At 39.7% G+C, this 25,514-nt stretch overlaps 1 protein-coding gene across 3 annotated transcripts in view; it reads right to left on the reverse strand.

Annotated features, from left to right (window-relative positions):
- Window positions 1–5,548: 5,548 nt before the first annotated feature.
- Window positions 5,549–25,514, reverse strand: part of C4H4orf19 (chromosome 4 C4orf19 homolog) — a 42,041-nt gene continuing 22,075 nt past the window's right edge. For all 3 annotated transcript variants that reach the window (XM_069856163.1, XM_069856164.1, XM_069856162.1), the window contains 3 exons: window positions 25,143–25,197; window positions 8,937–8,984; window positions 5,549–7,863 (listed from right to left, as the gene is read on the reverse strand). In XM_069856163.1, coding sequence (XP_069712264.1) covers window positions 6,924–7,863; window positions 8,937–8,968 — 972 coding nt within the window. In that variant the 5' untranslated portion in view covers window positions 8,969–8,984; window positions 25,143–25,197 and the 3' untranslated portion in view covers window positions 5,549–6,923. The remainder of the gene's footprint in view (window positions 7,864–8,936; window positions 8,985–25,142; window positions 25,198–25,514) is intronic.

Consider the following 25,514-nt stretch of genomic DNA (forward strand, 5'->3'; position numbering starts at 1 on the left):
ACTTAGCCAGATAAAGATGGATTTGGATTTAATCTCTTTCATCGGTGGTGAAGTCCTGTGTTGGGAATTTTGTTTGAGGGGCGTTTCCGGTTAGGCTCAAAAGTACTGGCAGATGCTGGATGCAATTTCCATTTCTTTCCTTTTCTGTACCACTGTTGATTTTTTAATATTTTTTTTCTCCCCAGTTGTAGGGGTGTGCAAGGTGCTGCTGGTCAGTCAAGACTAAAGTCTTCCTGTAATTGATGCTTTCTCTTGCTCTCGATGTATCTTTTTAATTCTCCGCCCTGTACCGTGTGTGGCAGGGCTGGCTGGTTTTGGCCCCACCAATGCTGCAGGAGGCACCCAGTCAGCTCCGCAGCCTTATTCCTGGCAAATTAAGATCATCTGGGGAGGCCTATCTAATAAAAGTATAAATAAGACTAGAGCAAGATGAGGAAAAGGGAAGTGAGTGGTTTGGGAAAGTAGGAGTTCCTTCTTCCAACTTTGAGAAAAGAAGGTAGAAGAGATGCGAGGTCCATAGTGCTAGAAGTGTGGAGATGGCAGAAGCTTCTGAAGAGCCATACTGGCAAGGTCTGTAAGCTGTCTGTGCTGATAAAGTAACTGACTTCTGAACTACCTGTGGGCGGGGTTGAGGGGTATTTCGCTGGTAGGTTTAGATAAGAAGTCCCCTCTGACATGGGTGGTCCTTAGTCCAGATCCTGTTATGTGGGTGCTGCTCGGCCAGCAGTCAGGCTTGGTTTGTCTTGGTGTGTAAGTGTTTGCAGAGTAGGCCTGCTACAGCTTAACTCAAATAGCTCCTCTAATATTTTATTTGTGCAACCACTAGTGCTGTAGAAATGCAGGAGCATCAAGTTTATCTATAGCCTACTGCTCTTCTACAAGGGAGGAATACATTGGGAAATGCTTTTTTTCTATCAATGTAACTGCTCACTTTTGTATATGTAAACCCTTCGATTCTCACCCTGACTTACCTTGTTAGCTGTCGTTTCCTTGCCTGTTCACAGTCATCCCACTCGTGTTTCTTGTGGCCTGTGGAGTTATTCATGCAGCAGGGCAGGACAGGAGGCACTTGTACTGGGTGGTTGTGTTGATGGTCTTGAAATGGTGATCATGAGGAGTAGAGAGTATTTGCTTCAGTAAGGGTCTTGTAGCTGTCAGGGTGCAGCAAAAACAGCTGTTCTGCTGTTGCAAAACAGCAACAGCAAAAAAAGCTACTAGCTGATAACTGGTAGCGCTGATGGCAGAGGGGCAGGTACAGGGAGGAGGCAGTGACGGTACTATGAAAGACTGGGGAAGATGGGAGGAAGACTGGAAAATAGTAGTGGTAGTTAAGGGCAGCACCGTCCTAAAAAACTAGCCTCTAGTCCATGGACATCACTATGTATCCAACTAGATACCGAGGTAATAAGTTGCATTTTTGTATTGAATAAGGTAGTGTTTAGAGATTACCATATGAAAATGGGTAGTATTTAGCTACTAGCCTTCAGTATTTTGATTTACAGTCAAAATAATTATCCTTTAGAAGCAGCAGTCTTAGGAGAGTATTAAATTAAAATGCCCATAGTATTTCCCACATCTTATTTTTCAGGGATTCTGTATAGCTGTGTGTTTGCATATGTAATGTCATGTTTTCCATGGGCTGCGAGCAGGTTCTGCACAGAGCAGCTGAAATAGATACTCGCTGGCAGCAGAGGGAGCTATTGGAGCTCAGAAAACTTTTGCGGTGTGCCAGGGTTAGATATATATGTGTATATATATTTATATTTTCAAAGGCCTGATTTAATCAGCGACCTGGGATCTCTCTTTGTTTCTCAGCAGTTGGTTTTGCAGCCCGGAGCCCCTCCTGCCCTGCTCTCCACCAGCAGCAGCCGCTAACGCAATTAGGGAAAGGAACAACGCACACTTCTCCCTGAGCCAAATCTTTAATCAAAGCCATGAGGAAGAACATGATCTGTGTGGCGTACGTCAAAACAATAGTGGTGTGGGCCGGCTGCTAATTAACGCTCATGCATGACTCTGGAAAAGTAATTCCCAGTCAGGGTGGAATGTGTGCGGTGTTTTGTAGGGCTTTTGAGAATTTATCTGAATTTTGATTAATGTTGGATCTGGTTTTGCAGATGCTAACTGGATGAGTTTCATATGCAAGTCTGCATAAACAGGAGATTAATCACTAAAAATCAACGGTAACCAAAATCAGACAGTGATATTGTTCTGGCCAAGTGTGCTGTATCCCTGTTAGATTAACCCCTGCGTTGCTTTATCTACCAAACTGAAACTGTTTGGGTTAAAAAATCTGTTTTTTTCAGTTCTGGAGATGGATTTTGGAGAAACTCAAACTACTTATAGGCACAGCAGAGTCTGGTTATGTAACACATCTTGTGTTGGAAATAGAGAAATTTGTATGGATCTTACTTTTTTCTGAAGGTTGTATAGAAAAGCTAATCTGAGGAGTGTCCTTAGGTTCATTTGATTATCATCTTGTTTCTGGTAGAGGTTCTCAAACGAGAATTAAAGGAAAGTAAAGCTTTATTTAGACATCAACCTCTCAACATGAGATGGAAGCAGCCTACGTTAATTCATTCTGGGCAACATCCCTAAAGTTTTTCCTCAAGTACTTAAACACTATTTTAATCTGATTTGTGCATTCATTTTATTCTGTAGTCTGACCTGTGTCACTTACCTTCCTTTCCGTTTGGTTAAGTCTAGCTAAATCACTTGCAATGGTTTGGTAACAGCTCCAAGTCTTAAGAGCAAGGGATAGGTGGTGTGATCACAGATTATTGAAAATCTGGCTGTGGTTGAGATCTGGGTGAGCAGTTGAGGGTGTTACTTTGCTCCTATCTGCATGCTCATAGAAGTCAAGCTAATGTCTGTCTCAGAATACGTTAGAAGGGAGCTCAATAAGGAAATAAATCAAGGTGCAGTCTTTATGACATGGTTTTATTGTTGGGTTGATTCAGTATATGTCATCTGCAACCTGACTTAATATTGGGATGCTGCATTTCCTGAAAGACTTGGTTTTTTTCTGGTTTACTACAGAATAATATTTTTCAGTTGGTAATGTACAGTAGTTGAATTATGAAGCACAGCAAAAACCTATTAAGTCCTCTTTAATAATTTCAATAAAGTTTCAGAGCAGGGAATGGTATAACCTCTATATTTTTTCCATGATGATTGTGAGATGCCTGCTTGGGATCTATACTTCAGCAACTGGTTTATAACCAAAACTGGGACAGCCATTGTCTTTTCTGCTTCATTGAGGGCACCTTGTTCTCTTAATGAAATTGTAAAAGGGAATATTGCTTTTCTCTGACCGAAGGATGAAGAGTTGAGGTGTGGGGAGTAAGTCTGTTTAATAAAGATCTGTTGGATTAAGCCATGTTAACAAAATTGAAATTCTATTTAACAATAAATTTTTTAAAGAAGTCTAGGTTTATGTTAAGGCATAAAATTACTTTGATCTATTTTGGTCTCTTTTAGTATCCAGGATGCACACTTAGCTTCTTCCAGTGTTGCAAAAGCTCAAAGAAAAATTCTTAATCTGCTTCCAACAATTGCTGTTTAACATTGTATGATATAGGTGTTCTAAAACCTAGAAGGTCACAATATCTAAATCAATTAATACTTCCTTTAAAAATGAATTAATTTTTAATGTAGAATGACTTCAATGAATCTACTTCATTGTGCATTCACCATGTTAAAAGTTCTAATATGTTTAGTTTTGAAATGGTGCTCTTGCGTGACTTAGATGGATCCCAATTTCCATCTACATACAAGGAAAGATATCATAATTCAAGGCAAGTAATCTAAGATTCATTGTTTCAGGGTAATTAAAATGTACAGTGTATTTGTATAAATATATGAAATACCATATGCACAGGCCTTAATAAATGCTGAGATATTCTATTCTCATTTAGCAAAATGAAGTACATCAACAAGAATTAATCTTTTGGAAAATTAAATCCCATTTAGGAAATGAAAACTATAAATACAATGTAAGGCCAAGATTAATTTTTTTCATTTTAAAGTCAATCTTTCTTGTTTCAGGATTTAAATGATGATAAAAATGGTATTTTTAGATTAAAGTAATTAAATCTGAAGTATCTTTTAGAAAATAATAGACTTCCTATTTCTGGATTTTAATTTTTAATGGGAAATTTCCATAGCAACACTTGCCCAGCTGATTGCCTTTGTTCTTTAAGAGGAAAAAAATTGTGTGGAATTTATCTACTTCCAGGTTCCTGCTTTCTTGTTGGGGTTTTGTTCGCTGAACTGAAGAATTCTGTGGTGTCAAATTTCAAGTTCTTCTGTTACTCTGTAAACCAACTTCCTCCATAAGGCTTTCTCTAGGAAATAATTAACTTCCTTTTGTGGGATGGACTGGGTTGTGTTTCATACCTGTTGCCGTATCTGGAACCTCTGCAATGATCTGAATTTTTCATAATCCAATGGTGACCCACTGTTAAACGAGAAAGTGTGAAGCTCACTTGTACCCGATGTCTTTTTGCTTATACATGAAAATATCACAATTGTTGTTTAAGCTGTGTTACTAGCTTTGGAGAATAACTGGTAATATGAGCTTCCAGGATGTAGGTTCCATAGAAATTTCAGCTTTTATAACAGTTTCCCATCCTGGTGCCTGCTCTTTATTGCTATGTGTCTGCACACTTCCCCGTATAGAGTTCCATCAAATACAGAAACATTAAAAATAGATACTGGCCAACTAGACCCTTCATTAATTCCTTTTGTACCAAAAGAAAACTGAAATATTTAGTTTCTACTTCCTAAGTTATGCACCAGCATCTACAGGGACTGAATAAGATTTGGTCTCGTACCATTGCTAACAGCTATTTTTTATGGTGGACACCGATATTTTAAAATGGTTTTTCAAATAATTTATTCACTTTCATACTTATTGTGAAAAGTGTACTGTAGGCTGAGAAATGGCTAAGAAATGGGGGTGCTCAGCTGTGGCGAGGTGGAGCAGGAGGGAAATAAACATATATAAAACACATAAATGTATAGAAGGATATATTTAAGGAACTGTGCTGAACATTTTCAGATAGGAGATAAGTCGAAATGGCGGCGATACCTTATAGGTATATTTTATGGTAGCTTTCTGTGCCCTGCAAGTAGTCTTTCACTTTCATCCATCGTATAGTAATCTTTGATACACAAATACGCATATAAATCTTGCACGCACATATGAAGATGCTTAGAAGAGCATATTAAAGCAGGAAAATGGTAGAGAAATCAACAGTACTACAGAGTTTCAAAACATATAAAGCCTTTTTATTTTACGGTGAATTTGTGTAGCTGAATCTAGTTCTTGTGAAGCTGAGACTGAAGTTTTTTAGGGATGTCATTTTAGGGATGTGTTATGAGAAATTGAAATCTTGGTTTGGTCTTGCAGTGTCTGGAGGAAAAGAGGGAATCTGCATTTAAACAGAAATAATAAATATCAACACATTCCTTTAAGGATCAAAGCATTGAGGTGGGTTTTATGTGTATTAGTGGTTAGACTAGGATTCAGAGTGTACTGTTGGCAAATACATTTACATGTATTTACATTTACATGTATTAGATATATAAAAACATTTATATGTAGATATATAAAAACATTTACATGGAGGATGTGTCTTAGAATACTTCTTTTATGCAACTGTTGCATAGAAAATGCATAAAGCACAAAAGCCACCAGATGACTTTTCATATGATTAAAAAAAAAAATTTATTAGGAGTTTATAGCAGACTCTGAAACCAGAAAATTTCAGTATAAAATGTCAAGCACTTTCAGCCATTAAGATCTCACTTTTGATGAAATTGCAGCACCAAGTTGGTCTGTCTTACTTGCTTCCTGCAAGAAAGGTTAACATATTAGTCTGAAGATGAGAGGAAGGGTAAACACTCCAGGAATGCAGCTCTGATATTTTGAGTTCTTACATATAATTCAACTTGGAAGGTCGATTGCTTTCCTGTTTTAAGTTTAAGCACTGCAGCAGAGCCAGAAATGGGTCCAACACTGGCTCTTGTTGATGGTATATAAGCAAAACACATCTTGCTAGGAAAGCTTGAGACACAACCTGTTTGCAAATTGCATTGATGAGACAAGTGATGTGCACCTGTAAAATTTAGTACTGTTGAGAGATCTTGGGCTGTAGTTCTACAACAATCTAATCTATCCAGACTGGTAGGACTGAATTTTGATCCCTCTCCAGCACCTCTGATAGTGTGTATAGAATTCTTGGGTGAGCTACTTCAGCTTGTTAAACCAACAGAAATTTATCCAGTCACTTGGATTTATCTAGGCTTCTGCTGTTCTGATGAACTGGAGCAGGTCACTTGGGGTATCAAACAAAGTCCGGGGTAGCTATAAGGGAAGCAGTGAGGCTATCATCCTAATGCCAGGTGTACATGCACAGATTTGGGTTTCATCCAGAATGGAAACATAACTGCAGTGAATACAAGCCAGACTGCCTCCCCTATATCATACTTAATTAGATCATAGAGTTTTGGGCTTTTTGTGCTAAGATGGTGAAAATACGTGGTTTCTAACTCTGTGGCTGTTTAGTTCTGTTTTAAATAATGGAATTTTTCTGAACCTGGAACATGCAGTGTGCAAGACCCACTTGAGGCTCAAAACCAAGGGAAATGTTTACACAAGTCCAGGTGAGGCCAATATACAGCAGGATATACTGTGTGGAGGAAATGGTGCATTGTCTCCTTGTCCAAGGGAGCATTTTTGTACCTTGGATAGTAGAAATTAAAAGGTTGTATAAAACAGCTGAAGGGACAGAGATTTAGTCCCAATTCCTTTTATATATGCTGTTTATGACAACTGTCCACATGTGCTGTACCTATGTTCATACAGATCCAGAAACAAAATCTGGATCTTACCCAGTGTATTAGAAAGAAATCTTCATCTAGTACTCGTAGTCATCTTCCAGGTCTTCTCCTGCAGTTGCAGCTTCCAGTGCAGCCAGAGCTGCTGCGACTTCTGCATCTTCCTCCTCAATTTCTCCATTGAGGTCTTTATGGTTGGAGTGTGAGGGTGCCTGTGCTGCTTTGGTGACAGCCACAGGAGTGATACCACCAGTAATGCCCTCACTCAAATTTGTGAAGTGAGTTTTTAAAGATTCGATGCTGCTCTCCTTCATAGATGAAGGTGGACTTACACAAAGGTCTTGGGTCTTTGTTGCTGCAGATCCAGTGTTTTGGTCTGAATGTGCACAGTTGACTGAAAAGCTATTTTTTTTGACATAGTTCCTGCTTTGATTGCCATTTGGGGGATAGTCAGTGTCTGGCAGTTGTATGGCATTGTTTTGTGTGTCCAGTATTGCACTTCCTTCGAGAAAAACGCAGCCTTCTGCAGACTGGGTGTTCCCATCTTCAATACTGTTTGGCTCATTGCAGGCTGCTTTCCTCTGCTTGCCTGCCTCAATTTCTTGGCCAGACCGATTCGTTTTGGTATGAAAGTCTGTATTGCTGGCTGAAGAACATTCTGACTGGCTGGAGATGCCCTGTTGACTGGCTTCTTTCACTGAGTTTGTGTTGGGATTGAGCAATGGGTGTACTCCAGCGCAGGAGCTGACACCATTGACTGCAACATCAAGCTTTGCAACACGTTTCCCAAGACCATCCTCTTGGATGCTTCCGTGGTTCTGGAGAGTATCTTTTGTGTTATTTACTTGATTTTTATTTTCTGTTCCATTTAGCTCATTCTTCTGGGATTCATGTCCGTGTTCTTGAATTTCACTATTCTCTTTGAATTTGGATTTATTGCTGCCTTGCTCGTTGTATTTGTAGCTGTTTGCTTCATGAATGCATCCAGGTGATTGTACTTCTTCTGGATCAAAAATGTAGCTGGAGTAAGGAAAAGTTGGAAAGGAAATGTTAATTATGCTGTTAAACAATATAATTGAAAAAAGGACTAAGCTTAATTTTTAAGCTGGACATCTTGAGGAGCAGGTGTCACTAAACTGGGATCCTGAGAATGAGCTAAACTGAATGGAAGGGGACTGACTATAATTAACCCCTGTAGTGGGATTCACCAGAGGCATTAGGAGGATGTTGGAGAACATTGTGCTGATTGTTGCACGTTTCCAGTTTTTTTCTATTTTTCCCCTCTGGAAGCATAGATTAGCCAACGAGTACCTGTCATATCAATGGTTAATTAACGTGTCCTGATGTCACTGCTAAAATGTTTTCCTTTTTTGTTCCCTGGTGTTTGTACTTTCAAGTCTTATCTTTTTATATGTTTTTTCTTTTTGTCCCCTCGTTTTTCCCTTTTCCACTTTTTTTTCTCCTGCTCCTAACTTTTCCTTGATTTATTTCTTCCAGAGCACCTCTCTTTTCTTATCCCCTCTTTTTCTCTCATAGCATCAGTTTTCTTTCCCACTTCCTTACCGATTCTAGAGATGCGGCCAAGGGAAGGAGTAACTGCTCAAGTGGGGTTTGAAGTGTTGTCATTCTAAAAGTAGCTATTTTCCCTCTCCACAGAGACTTTTAATGTGGGAATTGTTCCCACAGCTAACTAACTTTAAAAGCTATGATGGATGCAAGGATCTGTAGTTCATTTTCATTGCTTAGGTGAGAGGGAGGATCTGACGAAGTCTGTGCTCCTTGTTCTACTGAATTGAGGGAAGTTCGTGCTACCTAAATGAGAAAAAGCTTTGCTAAAGATGAGTGTTCAATTACAGATTTTTTTTTTCTGTGGGGTAGGAATTACAGGAATAGACCTCAATTACAGTAAAATGAAGACATTCACAGGAAATCGCTATACCTGTGCTCTGGCATGACTTTAAAAATCCTGTAAACTTCAGGAAAACTTCAACCTTGTAAACAGGCTTAATTTAAGCAATAGGTGTAAGGGAGCACAGATACATGTTTTAATGAATTTCTTTTATTCAGTCTAAGCAACTTCTGCTCTGTTGTACCTTTGTATCATTTTGCAGCATCTGCACCCCATCTGGATTTCCTTTAATCTGAAAAGAGAGAGAGGGAAGGCAAGGGAGAGGGGAAGTGAGTGAAACATCATGAAATTGATGTATGGGTAATTGCATTGAAAATGATGTTCAGGTTTAGAAGGGTTTCATTAGATAAAAAGATAAATGCCTATGCAAGAATGGATGCAGTACAGTTCGTGGTCTTTCTAGGTTTCTATCTTGCATTGACAGCAGCCTGTGATTTGGGAAAAAATCTGGAGAAGAAATTAACAGTTCTTAAATAGTAGTATTCTCCCAGAATAATTTCCTAAGCAATTTTATGACTGAGTAGTGGGGGTTTTTTTGTTTGTTTTAGTTTCTTTATTTGGCAACTATTAATGGACTTCTTATATAAATTTGTCTAGTTTTCTGAACTCCAGCAGACTACTGGCATCTACAGCATCTTTTACTCAGGAGTTTTACAGCCTCACCTTGCCAGTGTGAAGAAGCATGTGCATTTTTTTGACTTAAACCTGGTTCTTACTAGCAGTATTTGATGACTTCTAGTTCTTCTGTTAGAAGAGATGGTGAGCATCGTGTCCTGCTGTCACAATAGTGCAGGTCATGTATGGCCCCTTCAGTTCTGATATGCAGTCTGGGGAATCCTAGTCTTTTTAAATGCTACCCATACTGACATCGTTTCATACCTATGGGTTGTCCTGGTAGCAGTTCTCTGAGTCTTCTACGTTTCAACATCTTTCTTAGATGAGGTGTGGGATCCACAAATGCAGAGTTCTCAAGGTGTGGGGAACCACAGATTTATTTTAGTAACTTCTGTCCACGTTCAGTTGGCTCTCTGACAGATGCTGAGCACTGAGGTGATGTTTTTGTGGGACTGTCTCTTAATTAGTCACAGATAAATTGCTGGGGTTGGCACTAATGTGTGTTGCACCTCCATTTTACAATGGTAAGTTCTTCTGAGTTTGACTAGAGCTAGCAGTGTTTGCATTTTGCTACATCTCTGTATATTTTAGGTATTCTGTGCATGTGTTGTCATTGCCTGACTTGGTGAGATGCTAAGAGCTGTCTATTACATGGTTCATATGCCAAAGTGTTTTATTATGGGAAGAAATACTTTGTTAATTTGAACCTAAACTGAAGACACAGGTCTGAACAGCTAAAAATCCTGGAAAAAACATTATTCTTTATGAGTTAGGGATATCTTATTTCAAGTTAGGAAAAGTTGTTAATGTTTTGTCCATTGTCATTCAGTCTCTTTCTTTTTTTTGTCTTGATGTTCTTCAACCTCACATACTTTTGCCGTTGCCTAAGGACAGCAGCTTAGTTCCCATAAAGCAGCAATTGATGGTGCAAGGTCAGGGTGTTTTCTGGAGTGATTTATTCACTAAACAAAGGAAGGTAGTATTGATTTATTTTTACCAGGCATAGCCTAGACAGCACACCAGTGATTATGCTAGCAGAAATTACAATCAAAACTGTGTTGTATGGGCTTGTTGCCTCTTCTTTTTTTTTTTTTTTTCCCCTCCAAAATCTGATTTCCTCTAGTGTTGGCACTGAACAAAGTTCCTGATGTCAAACCCCTCATTCCTAGAGCCGCTAAGGGCCTACAATCATTCAGCAGCTGGTGTAGGGTATAGCTGTTCTTTCTTACACTTTTTGTCTGCACATGAACTATTTGGAAGCAGAAACGTAGCAGGAGTAGCCAGCTTGCTGTGGCTTGTAGTCAGTTGGGATGGCTTCTAAGGCAACTGCTTTGCTTCCTCTGTCTTGGTGCTGCTTCTCTGCCTTCTTTAAGGACACTGTCCCTTCCACGTCTCTGCTGATCTCATTCTGTGCGCTATCCCCTACCCCTCAATGTCACAGCAGGAATCCCGATACAGGGTTTCTCATCTGAAGAGGATACAATAACTGCTGAGGTAGCCATGTGTACTGACCCTCCTTACGCACAGTTTCTTTACAGTACAAAGGTGTTTGGACAGGTTTGACCAGGTATGGGGCTTATTTGAACTGGCAGGCTGGCCTAGCTATCTTTTCCGGTCAAAAGGAATTCTTAACACAATTAGCTTTGATGTTAAAAGCTGAATTTGCTATAGCCCTTCTGCAGGTTAAGAGTGATTTGAAGCTAATTCAGTTGACCTAAGTCCAATGTGGACTTTTTTTTTTGTTTGATCATTTTATCTTAAACCTGCTTCTGAACTGAAAGAATAAAAAAATGCATGAAGTTGATCAGCTGTTGATAGACTCAGCCTTCAAGTCTCAATGACTGTCAAGTTACCGCATGAGGTAAGTCATTGTGTTCTCATCAATGCCATCTCTGTTCAGGGGAAAGAAGATGTAACGTGACTTATGTCAATCCACTTTCCATACAGGCTCTTACCATCCCGCATACTTGCCATGGGCTAAGAATATGCAAATATTATTTCAGCTCTGCTAAGTCATGGTAACTTGAATTGCTGTCAATTGCAAAGTGAGCACACTGAAATGCCCACGTGGGCTTTGGCTTGGCTTTAAAATTTACTAGAGTTTTGGTGAAAACAATCCTGGTCTGTATGCAGACCAGTTCGGAGAACAGATAATACTCCTAGCTGGTTGTGGGCATCTCAGGGCATTCTGTTTCTGTTTAAACTTTTATTTGACAAATTCCCTACTCAGTGCTTTTATTCATAACTTTTTGTGGTTTTGAAATCCGAGAATCTTGCTCATAAATTTTAACTATTGGGAAGTGCTAATTTCTGTTGTTTACTCTGTTGTAAGGATGCTTGTGATCAACATAGGAGGCAACTACAGATGGAAATTTCTGTTGTTGTTTTCATAGGAAGCACTTTTCTAGTTGTTTCTTTTGTTTGAATTACCTCTACAGCTACTGTGTTAAGCTTTTCCACTGATTAGTTACAACTGTATCTGTTCTCTGGCATGAATGAATTACTACATATGGAAAATGCTTTGTGTATTATCTTATAAATTATTTCATGTCCCTAAAATAGGGATATGATTTCACAATGTCACCATCTGAATACTGGTTTGTTTTTTATCCGTTGCCCTTTTCTTCCATATTTATAATAGTCTTTCAAGTCAAGCTGGAAAGTAATTCCGAGGAAGGATGAAGGGGCATGCTTTAATCCCTAATTGCCTTGTTTTAGATACCTTGCTCTAAAGACTTGTGTATTGTGTGATGTTCATGATGCCATTAACAGAAAAGTAATATTAATAATCTCCTGTATGGAGCAGTTTGAATCAAGTACATGCTACAGACTTGAAACAAAAAAACGGTTAGAGAGCCCAAGCAGTGTATAGTGATATTTTATATGATACTGAGTTTAGAAACATTGTGTCCTTTTATGTTCTAACTTCTGTTGCATTTCTATAAAGCTTTAATTCTGTTAGATATTCTGTGCTGCTAAATTGATTAGATAATTTCAGGTCATGAACATTTCAGAACATGACATGATGTGGAATGCTGTCTTACAGAACACCTTAGGGGCTAGTTACTTCCCCCTAAAAGGCTGCCAGTCTACAGTGGCAGTAAAATTCTTGGCCTTCACATTAAGATCCTCAGAATTCAGATCCAAAAGCCATTATTCCTAGACATCATTCTTTCCGGCCTGTAAATTTCTGTCATTGGTTATTATGCAGTCTCTTAATTGTGAACACTAACTCATCACCTGGCATTAAAGCTCTACTAAGTATGAGATGGAACTGCTCAGGAGAGAGGAATGAGGAAGGCCTAGATTTATTTCTTTTTACTCTGCTTAAGTTTGAACTTTCACTTTCCAGCTTTGAGTAGCTGCTGAGTCTTCTAAAGTGTGTCTCTGAGGTTGAGTTTGTACCAGTTTCTGCAAAATCAGATTCTTGCAGTGTGAGAGAGAAGGATTGCCGTGTGATTTGCGTATTCAGTGTCTGTCAGTGTTTGCTTGCTTCTGTTAGGTTACACTTTTATTCAGCGAAAGAGTTGGAGGAGGCCCAACTATGTGTGTTTTCCCCAAAAGACCTTTAGTTGACAGTGCAAAAGACAGTCTAGATATGTCTCTGCAATGTATTAAAGAGTGTTCACGGAGATACCAGGAAGACCTGATGTTATGAAAGAGCGATTTTCTTTGTTTGAAAGAAAATTATACAGAAGAGCAACTATTTTAAAATTGGTTACTAAGGAAGTAGTAATTGGAGTTAATTTGAGGAGAGCAGAACACCAATCCCATCAGTAAACCAAATATTTAATAGCTTCCCCCTTTTCAGTATTATGGTGGCACTGGCTAAGAGAATGGAATGGGACATTTCTTAAAGTGTGAGACCTTGCTGAGAATAACAAGAATAGTGTCTGTGCACAAAAATGTAACCTTGTATTACAAGCCGCATTGTGCTTTAAGAGAAATCTGCTTTGCTTTATCAGATTTGAGAAACACAAAGTATCTGATTTTAAGTTATGAAATAATATAGCATCTATTGTCTATATACTGTAGCTGTGTTACAAATAAACTATAGGCAAGGAAAAGATAATGTCATGAAAAGGGAAAGGCAAACATTTTTGATAAGTAAAAATGATATGACAACTTTTCTCAATATTCTTGGAAGTTTCCATAGAAACAGAAAAAGGCCAGTCTGTTTTGTTTATGGTGTAGATTTTTTATTCTACTATGGTAGGGGTTTTTTGTGGCTTTTTTTGGGGGGGGGGGGGGTGTTGGATTTTTTTTTCCTACAGAATTATATAATGTCCTGAGTTGGCAGGGACCCACAAGAATCATCAAGTCCAACTCCTGTCCCTGCACAGGGCAATCCCAAAACTTACACCGTGTGTCTGAGGGTGTTGTCCAAATGCTTCTTGAATATTGTCAGGCTTGGTGCCATGACTGCTTCCCTGGGGAGCCTGTTCCAGAGCTCCACCACTCTCTGGGTAAAGAGCCTTTTCTTAATGTCCAACTTAAACCTACCCTGGCACATCTTCCCGTCATTCCCTCAGATCCTGTCATTGGTCACCAGACAGAACAGATGAGCACCTGCTCCTCCTCCTCACCTTGTGAGGAAGCAGTAAACTGTGATGAGGTACCCCCTCAGCCTCCTCTACTCTAGGCTAAACAGACCAAGTCACTTCAGCTGCTCCTCATACAACTTCCCCTCTAGACACTTCATCAACTTTTTGGACCCCCTCTGGACACTCTCTGGTAGCTTTATATCCTTTTTCTACTGCAGCACCTGAAACTGCACACAATACTTGAGGTGGGGCTGCACCAGCGCAGAGTAGAGCAGGACAATCGCCTCCCTCAACTGGCTAGCAATGCTGTGCTTGGTGCATCCCAGCACATGATTGGCCCTCTTGGCTGCCAGGGCGATCTGTTGGCTTATGATCAACTTGCCATCAACTGGAACCCCCAGGTCCCTTTCTGCAGGGCTTCTCTCCAGCCTCACACTCCTCAGTCTGTATGTATATTCAGGATTCCAATGCCCCAGGCGCAACACCCGACACTTGCTCTAGTTAAGTTTCATGTAAATGGCAATTGCCAGCTCTCCATTTTGTCTATGTCCCCCTGCAGGGCCTCTTTGCTCTCAAGAGTGTCAACAGCTCCCTCCAGTTTTGTGTCGTAGGCAAATGTAGTTTGTAAACCTTCAAGTCCTGCATCCAGGTCATTTATGAACATATTAAAGGGTACTGGTCCCAAGATGGATCCTTGTGGCACCTGGTAGTGACCCTTGCTAGTGGCTGACCCGTTATTTGGGGTTTTCTTTAAACTCTTCCAGAAGAGTCAGAAAGGTGAGGGGGAAGCATATTGAAATAGCTTTTCTGGTAGGTCTCAAATTCATAAACTCTGGCTTGGTGACTTCTGACCAGGGTCATTCTTTTCTAGCCAGTTGGGTTTTTTTGATTGATTGGGTTTTTCCTCCCCCAGCCCACTGTGTTTTACGACCTTTTGCTGTTTCTTTGGCTTTCCTCTCTCCTTCATCCATTCTTACTCTAGATTACAAAATAATACACATGTAGGAAAAAAATCACCTACTTATCTGGTCTACTGAGCATGAATGCTGCACCTCCCAGGGGCTTGGGATGTCTCTTTTGCTCACTTTTTACAGCATAGGCACCATTCAGACTAGATCCTGCTGGTGCCTTCCCACTCATTCTGCTGTGATTTGTGCTCCTCAGTGAGATGCGTCTATTCTCAGGGTACTGGCCTGAGCTACCAGTCTCTTGCTCATCAAAACTAAGTGCAGCTGCCTCACTACTAACACAAACACAATTTACTTCATGGGGTTATTTTGCTAGCAAGCTGTTGTGTAGATGCCAAATGCTAACCAGCTAGGAGACATATTCACAGAAGCAAATGTGGGAAGAGAAATATGTATCTACAGAGTGAATATAAAGAATTTAGGGTGGGAATAACCTTAGAGAGCTCTAGCACTTGGCAAGCTTGTCTTGGTGGGAGGTGTGGTTTGTGGTCTGTGCTGAGTAGGCATTCTCATCTCTGGTAAGAGTTCAGAGGCTGTCCTCGGCGTGTGCCAAGGTCTGAGAAAAGGTCAGATGTGTCTAGGCTGGAGAAGGGAAGTGCAATTTGTTATTGAAGTGTGGAGGCAGAACAATTGATTTGGATGATAGTCAATATAAAAGAAGCATGGGAAGATCGTGGGACAGATGGTAGAGCTGAGAACTATATTTAGAAATTTAAAATGAGTAAACATACAGTAGAAAAAAATCACTAGCCTGTGATAGGGAGAAGATAATGGGGGAAAAGGCTGTAAGGGAAGAAAGAGCAGGTACATAACTTCATTAGCCATTCATTGTGCAGGCTAATGATTACTACTGTGTGAATGTAATCTGGAAGAACTATCTCACTTAAAATACAGAGAATACTTCAAATCCTGTGTTTTTTTTTCCCCTACCTGAGTCATTGTTCTGAGACCAGTGGACTCCAGAGATAGAGGAGGGGAAAAAACCCAACCCATCCTGGCCCCAGGATCCTTTCCTGCTAATGACCTGTGGAGACTTAATAGTGCTTATAAAACCTTTGGAGCAAAGGTAAATGTTTCCTGAAAACAAATTACTTTACTACAAAACTCCAGATCGATTCTTCTCTGGTACCTGAAAGTTACAGCCCAATTTGACTGGAAGAGTTGCATTTACAATAGAGGTGAGAACAAAAAAAAAGTGTTAAAATTAAGTGGCATAGAATACCTGTCTGTTTATGAAAGAGTCTTTGAAATCTTTGGCAACTCTCATCTTAGTGTAGTTGTTACAGAGGCAACAATTTGATAACAAGTTTATTCTTCATTGAGACCAATACTTAAAGCTGGATGAAGTATGTCTACATTCCTCTTTTCTGACTGATTCTTAGTCTGGAAATTTGGTTTAAAAGTGCTTAAGGGAACAACTGAATTACCATGTAATCTAAAATAAATAAGCTAGCATAATCTTCCTTATAGGAAGTGGGTCCTACTTTATGGACACTTTTTGTCTGTTTTTTTTCTATAGCTGAAATTACCTCAGGTTTTTTTTGTTCACACTTTGTTAAAGTGCAGCACTGAGGTGTCATTTCCATGCTTCTGCCATCAGGCAGAGCAGCCCTATTCAGAACACCTGGCTGTGCTGTCCTGCTGAAAGAGTGTAACCTGTGGATTGACTCTGAGTCACCCTGCAGTCCCTGCTATCTGCCTTGATTTGCAAGAAAAGGGAACTTTACAAGTGTTTTTACTCGTGCAACTTGGTACACCATCCTGTTTTGGGGAAGGTAGGCTTTATATTTGGGAATAAGGAGTGTCAGTGTCAGCCTTGCACTATCCTGCCAGCACAAGGTTATTGCCAAGGTTATCATTTGCCTGTCCTTCCCCTTGTTACTCCTTCTCCTCAAATGTGCTCTTTTCATTTACATTACAGACAAATCTGAGGAGCTGCACAGGCCTACCAGCCACTTAAATTCTCCATTGAAGCCTTATTTGCCCACTAAACAGATTTGCATGCATCTCTAGTACATCTAACTGTGAAGATAAGACAAGTTGACAGAGAAGGACCCATCGAAGACTTGTATAAAACTTCTTCACCCACAGCCTAACTACAGTGGTGAGTTGCAGCAGTCAGCTTTGCCTGCTTGACTTGCATTGCCATTCTCTCTGCTTGTTCCTTTTCAAATTGGATCCCCTGTTTTTCACAGATAAATGTCATTGCATGAATGCAAAAAATCTCACATACACTGTCTTCAGCTGATGAGAATATTTGTGTATTTTTTGAAGGCGAGTCTTTCCCTTTTTTCTGCCTGACAAGGCTGAATCAAGCCCATGGATTCTACTTCGAGGCAGTGGCTGGATTTTTTTGTTTCCATGACTGAAATGTCAAATTCTGGGTGATATTACCCACTGGTATACAGAAAATGGCTGTTTGTTTCAGTGAGAGAAAAATTTGATGCGTTCTGTATGCTATTCACGTTTGGAGTTGTGTTTGTGTGTAGAGATTTAAGGGTATAATTTATGCTTCTTCCCAATGAAGTCATGAAATGGATTTAGAATCCTAGTTTTTCAAGGGAGGAAAGTGACCTTAACCACGGCAGGTGTCAGAACTGGAGATTTTCGTGCCTTGGAAGGATGTTGCTTGTCTGCTGGGAATTTATAGGACTCATGCAGTTATGGCTTCATAAATTTTGATGCTTTGTATTCTGTCATAGAGTAATTATTTTGTTACTGAGGAAGTAGCTCTGATAGCACAGCATGTATTTCCTTTAGCAAGGTAATGCATGACAGGATAACAGAATCCTTAAATGACAAAGGTATACAAGCAGTTGTGTCAAGGGGAAAAGCAAAACAACTGACACTTAAACAGAGTTGTTTCCAACTAGCTGAGTGCCACACTCTTCAGAAAATTACAGAGCGATGTGGTTTAATAACAAATACTCAACTAACAAACACTATGCTTGCCCTATGAACCAGCAATGCATCATCAGCTAAACTGTGGCCTTCTTACTCACCAAATAACCAGTGGGAGTAATGTTGTCATGATTTTAACCTCTGTCTGCGAGGCTTCATCTGAAAATGTATGTGTGTGTTTAGTGTTCATCTAAGTAATCTGCAATAATAATAATAATTGAAAAAAATTGCACTTATTCTTTGGCCCAGGATCACAAGATTAACAGTCAACGCTAATTACTGTGTACATTAAATAGTACAAACTGCATATGAGATCTTTGGATTATTCATAACATCATCCATAAAAGAGATCAGTTTCCTTGCTGAGAGGTATGTCTATTGTGCAGGAGTCAATTATGTCCTCTAATTGCGAGTGTGTGCTGTGGTATTTCTCAGTGTTGGGGAAAAAAGAATCCTGTCAGTGTGATGCCTGGCTGTAATCTGAATAGAAGTGACCGCGGCAGTCAGGATGCTCAGAGTAATGAAAGTATTTGCTTACATTCATGTACTTACCCAAAGAGCTGAGAAAAGGTCAGATTTAGTCTGATTCTGCTGCTATTGGAAAAGTACATGCTAATTATCTTAGATACGTGTAGTTGTAATACCCCAAAACTATACCAGTATAGTTGGCAATGGCAATACCTGCTAGTCGTTACATGTCAGTATAAATACTTTAACCGTAATGGGGAGCATCTGAACTGATGCAGTAAAGTGCCCCTGGTTTACATCTGCTCTCTCCCTGTGCCCTCAGGGATCTAGCCAGTCTTTTATCAGATCCTGATGGCTTTTCTAGTCCCACCTTGCACCATCATCTTGGTCATGTTTTTTCTTTGTGTGTGTGTGTTTTTGTGGTTTTATTTTTTGTTTGTTTGTGGTTTTTTTTGTCATGCATGTTTTGCACCAAACTAATGCAGGGGTGGGCAGGTCCCAAGGCAAGGAAGCTCAAGTGTTGCCAGTGCAGCTTAAGCCCACCTGTGCTTGTTGTTTGCAGGTGTGCTGGCGGAGGGGAAGGTAATGGAAACTTGATGCTATCAGCTTTACAGAAGGTTTTGTTTTGAGTTGTAATTGTTGGTTATTGCCTAAGCTGATCTTCCAAAAAATGCACTAATATGCGTAGCTATGTTAAATCCTGCTAGCTCCTCCTCAAAATGTCCTTCTTTCCAAACCAATGAGGTCAGCCAGATCTTCCACTTACCCTTAGTGGCTTCCTGACAATATGAGTCAGTATATGAAGTCCCATGTTTTACTCTTATTGTGGATTCCTTTTTCTACTCTGAAACCCATTTTTATTGTAAAGTCATTCTTGTAGCATTTAATTGACTTACTAATCTCTCTAGTAGCAGTAGGCTCTTTTGTAAATATCTCTAAGAAAGAAAGATGAGCTCACAAGGAAGGCAGACCTTTTTGAGGCCCATAGTACTGCAGTAGAGTGCCCTAGATGGCACAAGGGCTGCAACTTGGAGGCGATCTGAACGTGTCCTTTTTCCCTGTTATGCTCCTTGCATTTGCTTTTAAATATTTATATTATTTAAGAGGAAATGCATTCTCTCTGACTTAGTTCCTTATCACTCACAGCACTAGGTCACAGAACATTTCCCTATCCCCTTTATGTACCACACACTATTTGTTTTATTTTTGATGTTTAAAAGGAAGAGTGGGTCAAATGGTAAAACTTTCACAATCATTAGCCAGTTTGTTCAAAGGGAAAACAAATACAGCTTGTAGCATAAAAATACTCATTTCTTCTTCAGCCAACCTTATTCCCTACATCTGGTCTTCCCAAACTTATATCACTGTCTAGTGTTTAGGTTACTGAAGTTTATATTTCCTGGTTTTTAAAATTGTTAATTCTGTAAAATATAGTAGCTTGTAATCTAGTGGGGCCTAAAACCTTGAATCATGTTTAGGGCCATATTGTTCAGGGGCAAACATTGAAATGCACTCCTTCCCAAGGGATGCATGGTCTAAATCTGTGACAAGGCGAAAAATACCCGTGATAAGCAGATGGTCATGTACGTGTGAAAGAAGCAATCAGCAGAGAAACTATATTTGATACAGTAACTGTGTTAGTTTAGGCCCAGGTGGGGATCTGTGCTTGGAACACAGCTGGAGCCTTAAAATAGCTATAGCCAATTTTTATTTAACAGAGAGGGACGGTATCTGAAATCTCATCTCTCTTGGGAGGTGCAAGTGTCTCATCACAGCGCTGTGTGACTTTATCCTTTGGAGAATGGATTCTTGCGTTCCACCCCCTAGTTTGAAAAACCTTGGGTTGTATCCAATGTCTTTCTAAAACGCTTAAATAGAAAGAGCTCTAGAATCAGGGGTTGAGATAGTGCTGCTGCAGGGCTACAATTCACAGGACCCTTTGCTTACACTTTTGGCTGGAAGAGCTCCCTTCGCAGTGGTGAGCTTCAGAAGCCTTCTTCCCAGCATGCCATCAAGGGTGTGACTTTGATAGCAGTGAGACTTGGCTTTGAGGCTGAGGGTTAAACTGAACTGGGACTCCTAATTTATGACGGAATTCACCAACGCTTCGACTACTATATAAAAAAATCGTCTCCCCTGTTATTTTGTCTGGAAGTTTCGGTGGCTGCTGTGTTTTAGGTCAAAAGTTGTGCTCTAATTTTGCGTGAGATGCAGCCTTAATGCACCTCGCTAGCCTTTGGAGCCTCAGCGACACTGTGGTTTCAGGCCACAGGAAATCTGGTATAGTCAGACCATAGGGCAAGAGGCTCATAAGCTTTCAGCAGACTTGGCTGGGTATCCAGCCAAAGTGTCTTGTCCCTCCTGGCTTAGACCGGTGTGGATATTTGATTATAAATCCTTGCTTTTAACTTGGACTCCCTGTTCTATCATGGATTTGACTGGATAGCCCTTCCTGATTCCTGATACAAATAACTTATTTCAGAATTCCCAGATGAGCTCGGTAGGTGACAGTTTGTTGTGACCTGTCAAGGTGGTAGGAGCTATGGTATATACATCAAAACACCCTTAGTCAGCTAGACACCTGGGTATAAATGCAGTGTCTGTGTACTTGCAGAGTGCTGTGGATTTCAGTTTTGGGCTTGGGCACTTAAAATTCACCAAAGTGTTACCAGGGCTCTAAAAGCCCTGGTATTTATTTATTGTATTAAATAAAATACAATGAATGTTTGATTTGGAATAAGAAATCCTTTAGAATTCCCTGTTTTCCTGGTTTCTTAAAAAACGCTATGCTGATCTGATTATATACATCTGTGTGATATACAGTAGATGGGCCTGGGCTTAGCAAAATGGAAGCTTGAATAGAGTCTGAGACTGGTTGTCCATATGGTTTGCTTCTTTTTCTGCTAGGCAGGCATTACTCCGCTGAGAGTCTGGGTCCCTCAGGCGTAGCAGTGGTGCGGGTGAGCACTGGCAGCTGATTTGTGACTTTCCCCCCTGAGGACAGTGGAGTCTTCATGTGCGTCATATATATATATGACAGAGTGGATCTTTTCAAGAGAAAAATGTGACTCATTTGCCTCATTTTTTCCTGTTTTGCAGGACAGCTCAGATTCTGCTAGAGGCATTGGCTTATCATTTGTATACCCTAATCTTTGTGATAAAGAAATGACAGGGCATGTTAGATAAATAGATAAATAAACGGTCCTTAAAGGGGAGTAGGTCCTTGGTAGTCCAAGCAGTTTTCTCTTTCTGTTGATAAAATTGCCTTATTATCTGCTCCCCAGCTTTGGAAACACAACTACTGAAGTCCTGCTTATGTATTTCAAAGGATTATTGCTCTTATACCTTAGCGACTTCTCAAGGGAACAGTAGGGAGACGTCATACAGAGAACTTTTTTGACTTGGTTGCATGGAGTTGCTGAAGTATATGTCATGACAATTGATGAACACCATAAATGTTCCAGGGTTTTATGTTTATTTTAGTTTGAGATAGCTTACAAAGATGTTGCAGTAAAAATAAAAGCTCTAAATTGGAAATACTGTTCCATTTCACATCATTTTAGTGTAGCTGTTAAAAGCTGTTAATTGCCAACAATTTCTGAAATATTTGAATACTGCAATGTACTCCTCTGTTCCCTGTCAACTCACATAGTTCCTAATCTGTACCTTCACAAAAGGTGGCTTCCTGGTTCTGGCTAGAAATATCTGTACTTTATGTTGTTACCTAATGCCTATCCTAGGTATTTCCCCTTGTCATATTAGTTGGAAGATAAAACCCAAATTTGAACTGCTCTATCCTGCTTCAGTGACAGTCTGTAATTTCAATGCTGCTCAGTGGCCTGATCCTAGTATCCTGAAGACCCATGAGCCTTTTATACTGAGTGCATCTATGTTCTGTTTGCCTATTTGAGAAACAATCACACACTGAAATCAGTGGAGACACTTCAGTTTACTTAAAAAAAACCCCAACTTGATTAATCCCTCAATTAACTAATTTCTGACTAGTTGACTACTTCACTGGACACACTGAGGTTTTTATATGTATGTTATTGTTCTTAAAACTTTTTTTTTCCTAATACTTGAACCATTTCTCCTGGCATAACAACTACATAGAATTCCAAATCTGGTGATTTTTTTGTTCCCCCCAGTGGATCTATCAGACAGATCTTCAAAATGTTAAGGAAATCTGAAAAACTAAAGGTCTTGTAAAACCTTTCTTACAGATTCTTCTAGTTCTGTTTACAGAAGTGAGATTTCAATTTTTGGATGAAAGATGAGGGAACAAAGGACTTACTAACTTTACAGGCTCAATAAATTTTGTCCTCAAAGACCAGAGAGAGAGGGAGAGATTGAGGAGAGAAGCATGGTCCTTGATCCATTGATATAAAGGCTCTGATAAATTTTGACAACTGAAAAAATTCAACAGTTGCTGTGAGGTCCAAGACATCTGTTAAAGATAGCCATAGCTGAAAGATGTTGCTGTCTCTGGTGAAAGATCAGATTGAAATTTAGCTGATTTTGAGCAAGGGCAGAGGCTGAGGTCAGAAAGGTACATTTGAAGAAAACAACACTATGTCATGGTCTGCAGCTGTATCCATCCCTTGACAGATTTTCTTTTGTCTATGTCCCTTTTTGGCTGTGTGTGAGATGCTCCTGAGCAAAATGGTGAATTAAAGTACATAATGAGGCATAGATGGGGCATCTCAACACCAACTTCAACATGAAGTGGCACTGAACTTGCATACTGAGCTGAAATTTGGGGTATCAGTGGTCACTCAGAACACTGCTTTGAAATGGTATGGTAGTTCATAACGTTCTGTAGTGATGCAGAAACTACATGGCAATGCAAATACAAAGCAGATTCTCTCCTGGCCATCATGTGGCCTTAGTTTCCTGCACCCTCACCAGAGGGGAGTGGGTGAATGCAAATAAGAACAGAATCTGCCTTTCAGAATCTTTATTACTTTGGGGCTGAACGAGTCAGAAACTGTACAGTTCAATTTTCTTTGCAGTACTGGCAGGAAAGCAAACAAATCCTTTGACTTAAATTTTGTATGTCAGCACAACTGGCTATGGAGCTGCTTGTTTTCTGTCACGTGAAGACTATGAGCCTGCTTAAGTATACAACCGTTTTCTAGATGTGGATTATTTCTCAACTGAACATATATATATGAATATATATAAATACAATTTTTGTAGCCTCCTAGAATAATCACACTACTATTAAATCAGTTTTATGAATGCTGATATCAATGAGAAATTCTACTTGGCACATTAGGAAACTGGAAGATACCAGATAGTGAGCATGAAGGCTACAGCCTACTGCTATGGGATGAAGTCTGTGAGAAAAACTTGGCAAGCCAGACCGTTGCCCAGCCATGTTATGTGATTATGCCCTGTGCACTGTCACATAGCTGCCAATAGCTTGCAGCATAGCAGAACACTCTACACTGCTGTGACATGAAGCTCTTTGTTGATCCTTCATATGCTGGAACCTGTTGCCTCATGTATTTGCCTGCGATTTCTATGCAGTAGTGAAAACCCAGAAACAATTTATTGGCCCTTTGCAGCAATTTTGGGTCTATAGATAGCAGAAACATTTAAAAAATGCTGTTGAAAGACTTCAGATCTTTAGGTGATCTGGGAAACACTTTGTTGACAGAGGAAGATGGGAAAGGAGAGAAGGTGGAGACCTTATATGTTTTAGATGTTGTAAAATACTTGTAAGTTAAAATAAAAGAAAATAATAAATTCTGTGGAAACAACAATTAAGTGTAAGTGCAGTAACTGGTACAAGTTAATTCATGTAAGTTTGGCATTCTAGCTTACTGAAAACTTCTTTTTTGTTTGCACATCAGTGTTATGGATAGGCCTAGTGCTGCTTTGTTCTCCACACCCCCTTCCACACCTCCCCTGCTGTACTGACTTATTGGAAGTGGGCATGGAGACACTGCTGGAGTTAAGCAGACCTTTAGCCATTAAGTATGCCATATGATTTTACTTAAGTGAGCAATATTTTGAAAGTATGCTCAGTTGTGTGTGGAGATTGCTTCAAATAAGTATTGGATTTGTTCGTATATATGCCTTTAGGCAGCACTGAAGCCAGGTAGGCTATGTGATCTCAGCTGTGGTATTCAACTGTAGCTTTGTGTCCCCAAAAATCAACTTGCCCTGAATATTTCAAATGCTTGTGATTTGTTTATTTCATCTGAAATATTGCTAGTGGCAGGTATTGTGGTGGTGGTGCACTGCTCAGAACATCAGCCTCTCTTAGTCCAAAGAAAATTGGATTAAGCCATAAGCAGTTAATATGAGTCAGTGATTCTCTTCTGTATGAAAAACCAAACCAAACAACGAATGGATCAAGGAGCTTTCTTAAAATTGTCAGGATATTGCATTTGACTATTTGATGGAATAACCTGCAGCTCTTTGTAAGGGAATTCTTAGAAATCAGCATGCTCTCCATCTCCATCCAAACCAATCTCCTTCCCAAAATCCCCCTCTTCCCCCCCACCCCTTGCTTTAGCTTGTTCTTGCGGTATTTCCACATTTTCTCCTTCCATTTTCCACTTGTGTTAACTGACTTAGAACAAGTCAACTTTGTATTCCTGTATTTCTTCTTTACAGGATCTTTTTCTGAACTTCAAAGTTGAGACTGGGAAGCTTTTATTTATTACAACAGAAAGATTAGGGGCTGGAAAGAAACACCATTCAGAACCTGTTCTGTCACCAGGGCTTGTAGCAGCAAAGCATTACCGTTAGAAAATATGGTGCAGTGCCACAGAGAGAAAATTAATTTGGTTATTCTCTCTGTTATGGAGTGCTTATGTTAAAATAGTGAATAGCCAGTAACTTTTAAACCTACACAAGGAGGATAAAAGAAAATAATCCTACCTTTCAGATCATACTCCATCGACTGCTTGAAAGGTTTGGTTTAAATGTCTTGATTCTGCAATAGTAAAACAACAGTTTGCAAGTGTTTTCTTCATGTACCCATACAAGTAAGAAGGATACTCCGAGGTGGAGGCTGTCCACTGCAAACAATATGGAAATATATCAACCTTCTCTTCATGCCATTGCAAATTTTTGATTTAGACAATGATCAAACAAATCACTTGAGTACTGTGCTCATCCCCTTGAGCTGAACTGGAATGCTAACCTGCTTAAAGTAAGCATGAGCTTGCCTGCTACAGTGGATTAGGACTCATGGAATGCTTAAACAACAGCAATAAAACTAGAAATTTTTCAAATATGCAGTGTTATGAG

Source organism: Phaenicophaeus curvirostris, chromosome 4 (assembly GCF_032191515.1).
Source record: "Phaenicophaeus curvirostris isolate KB17595 chromosome 4, BPBGC_Pcur_1.0, whole genome shotgun sequence".
NCBI lineage: Eukaryota > Metazoa > Chordata > Aves > Cuculiformes > Cuculidae > Phaenicophaeus > Phaenicophaeus curvirostris.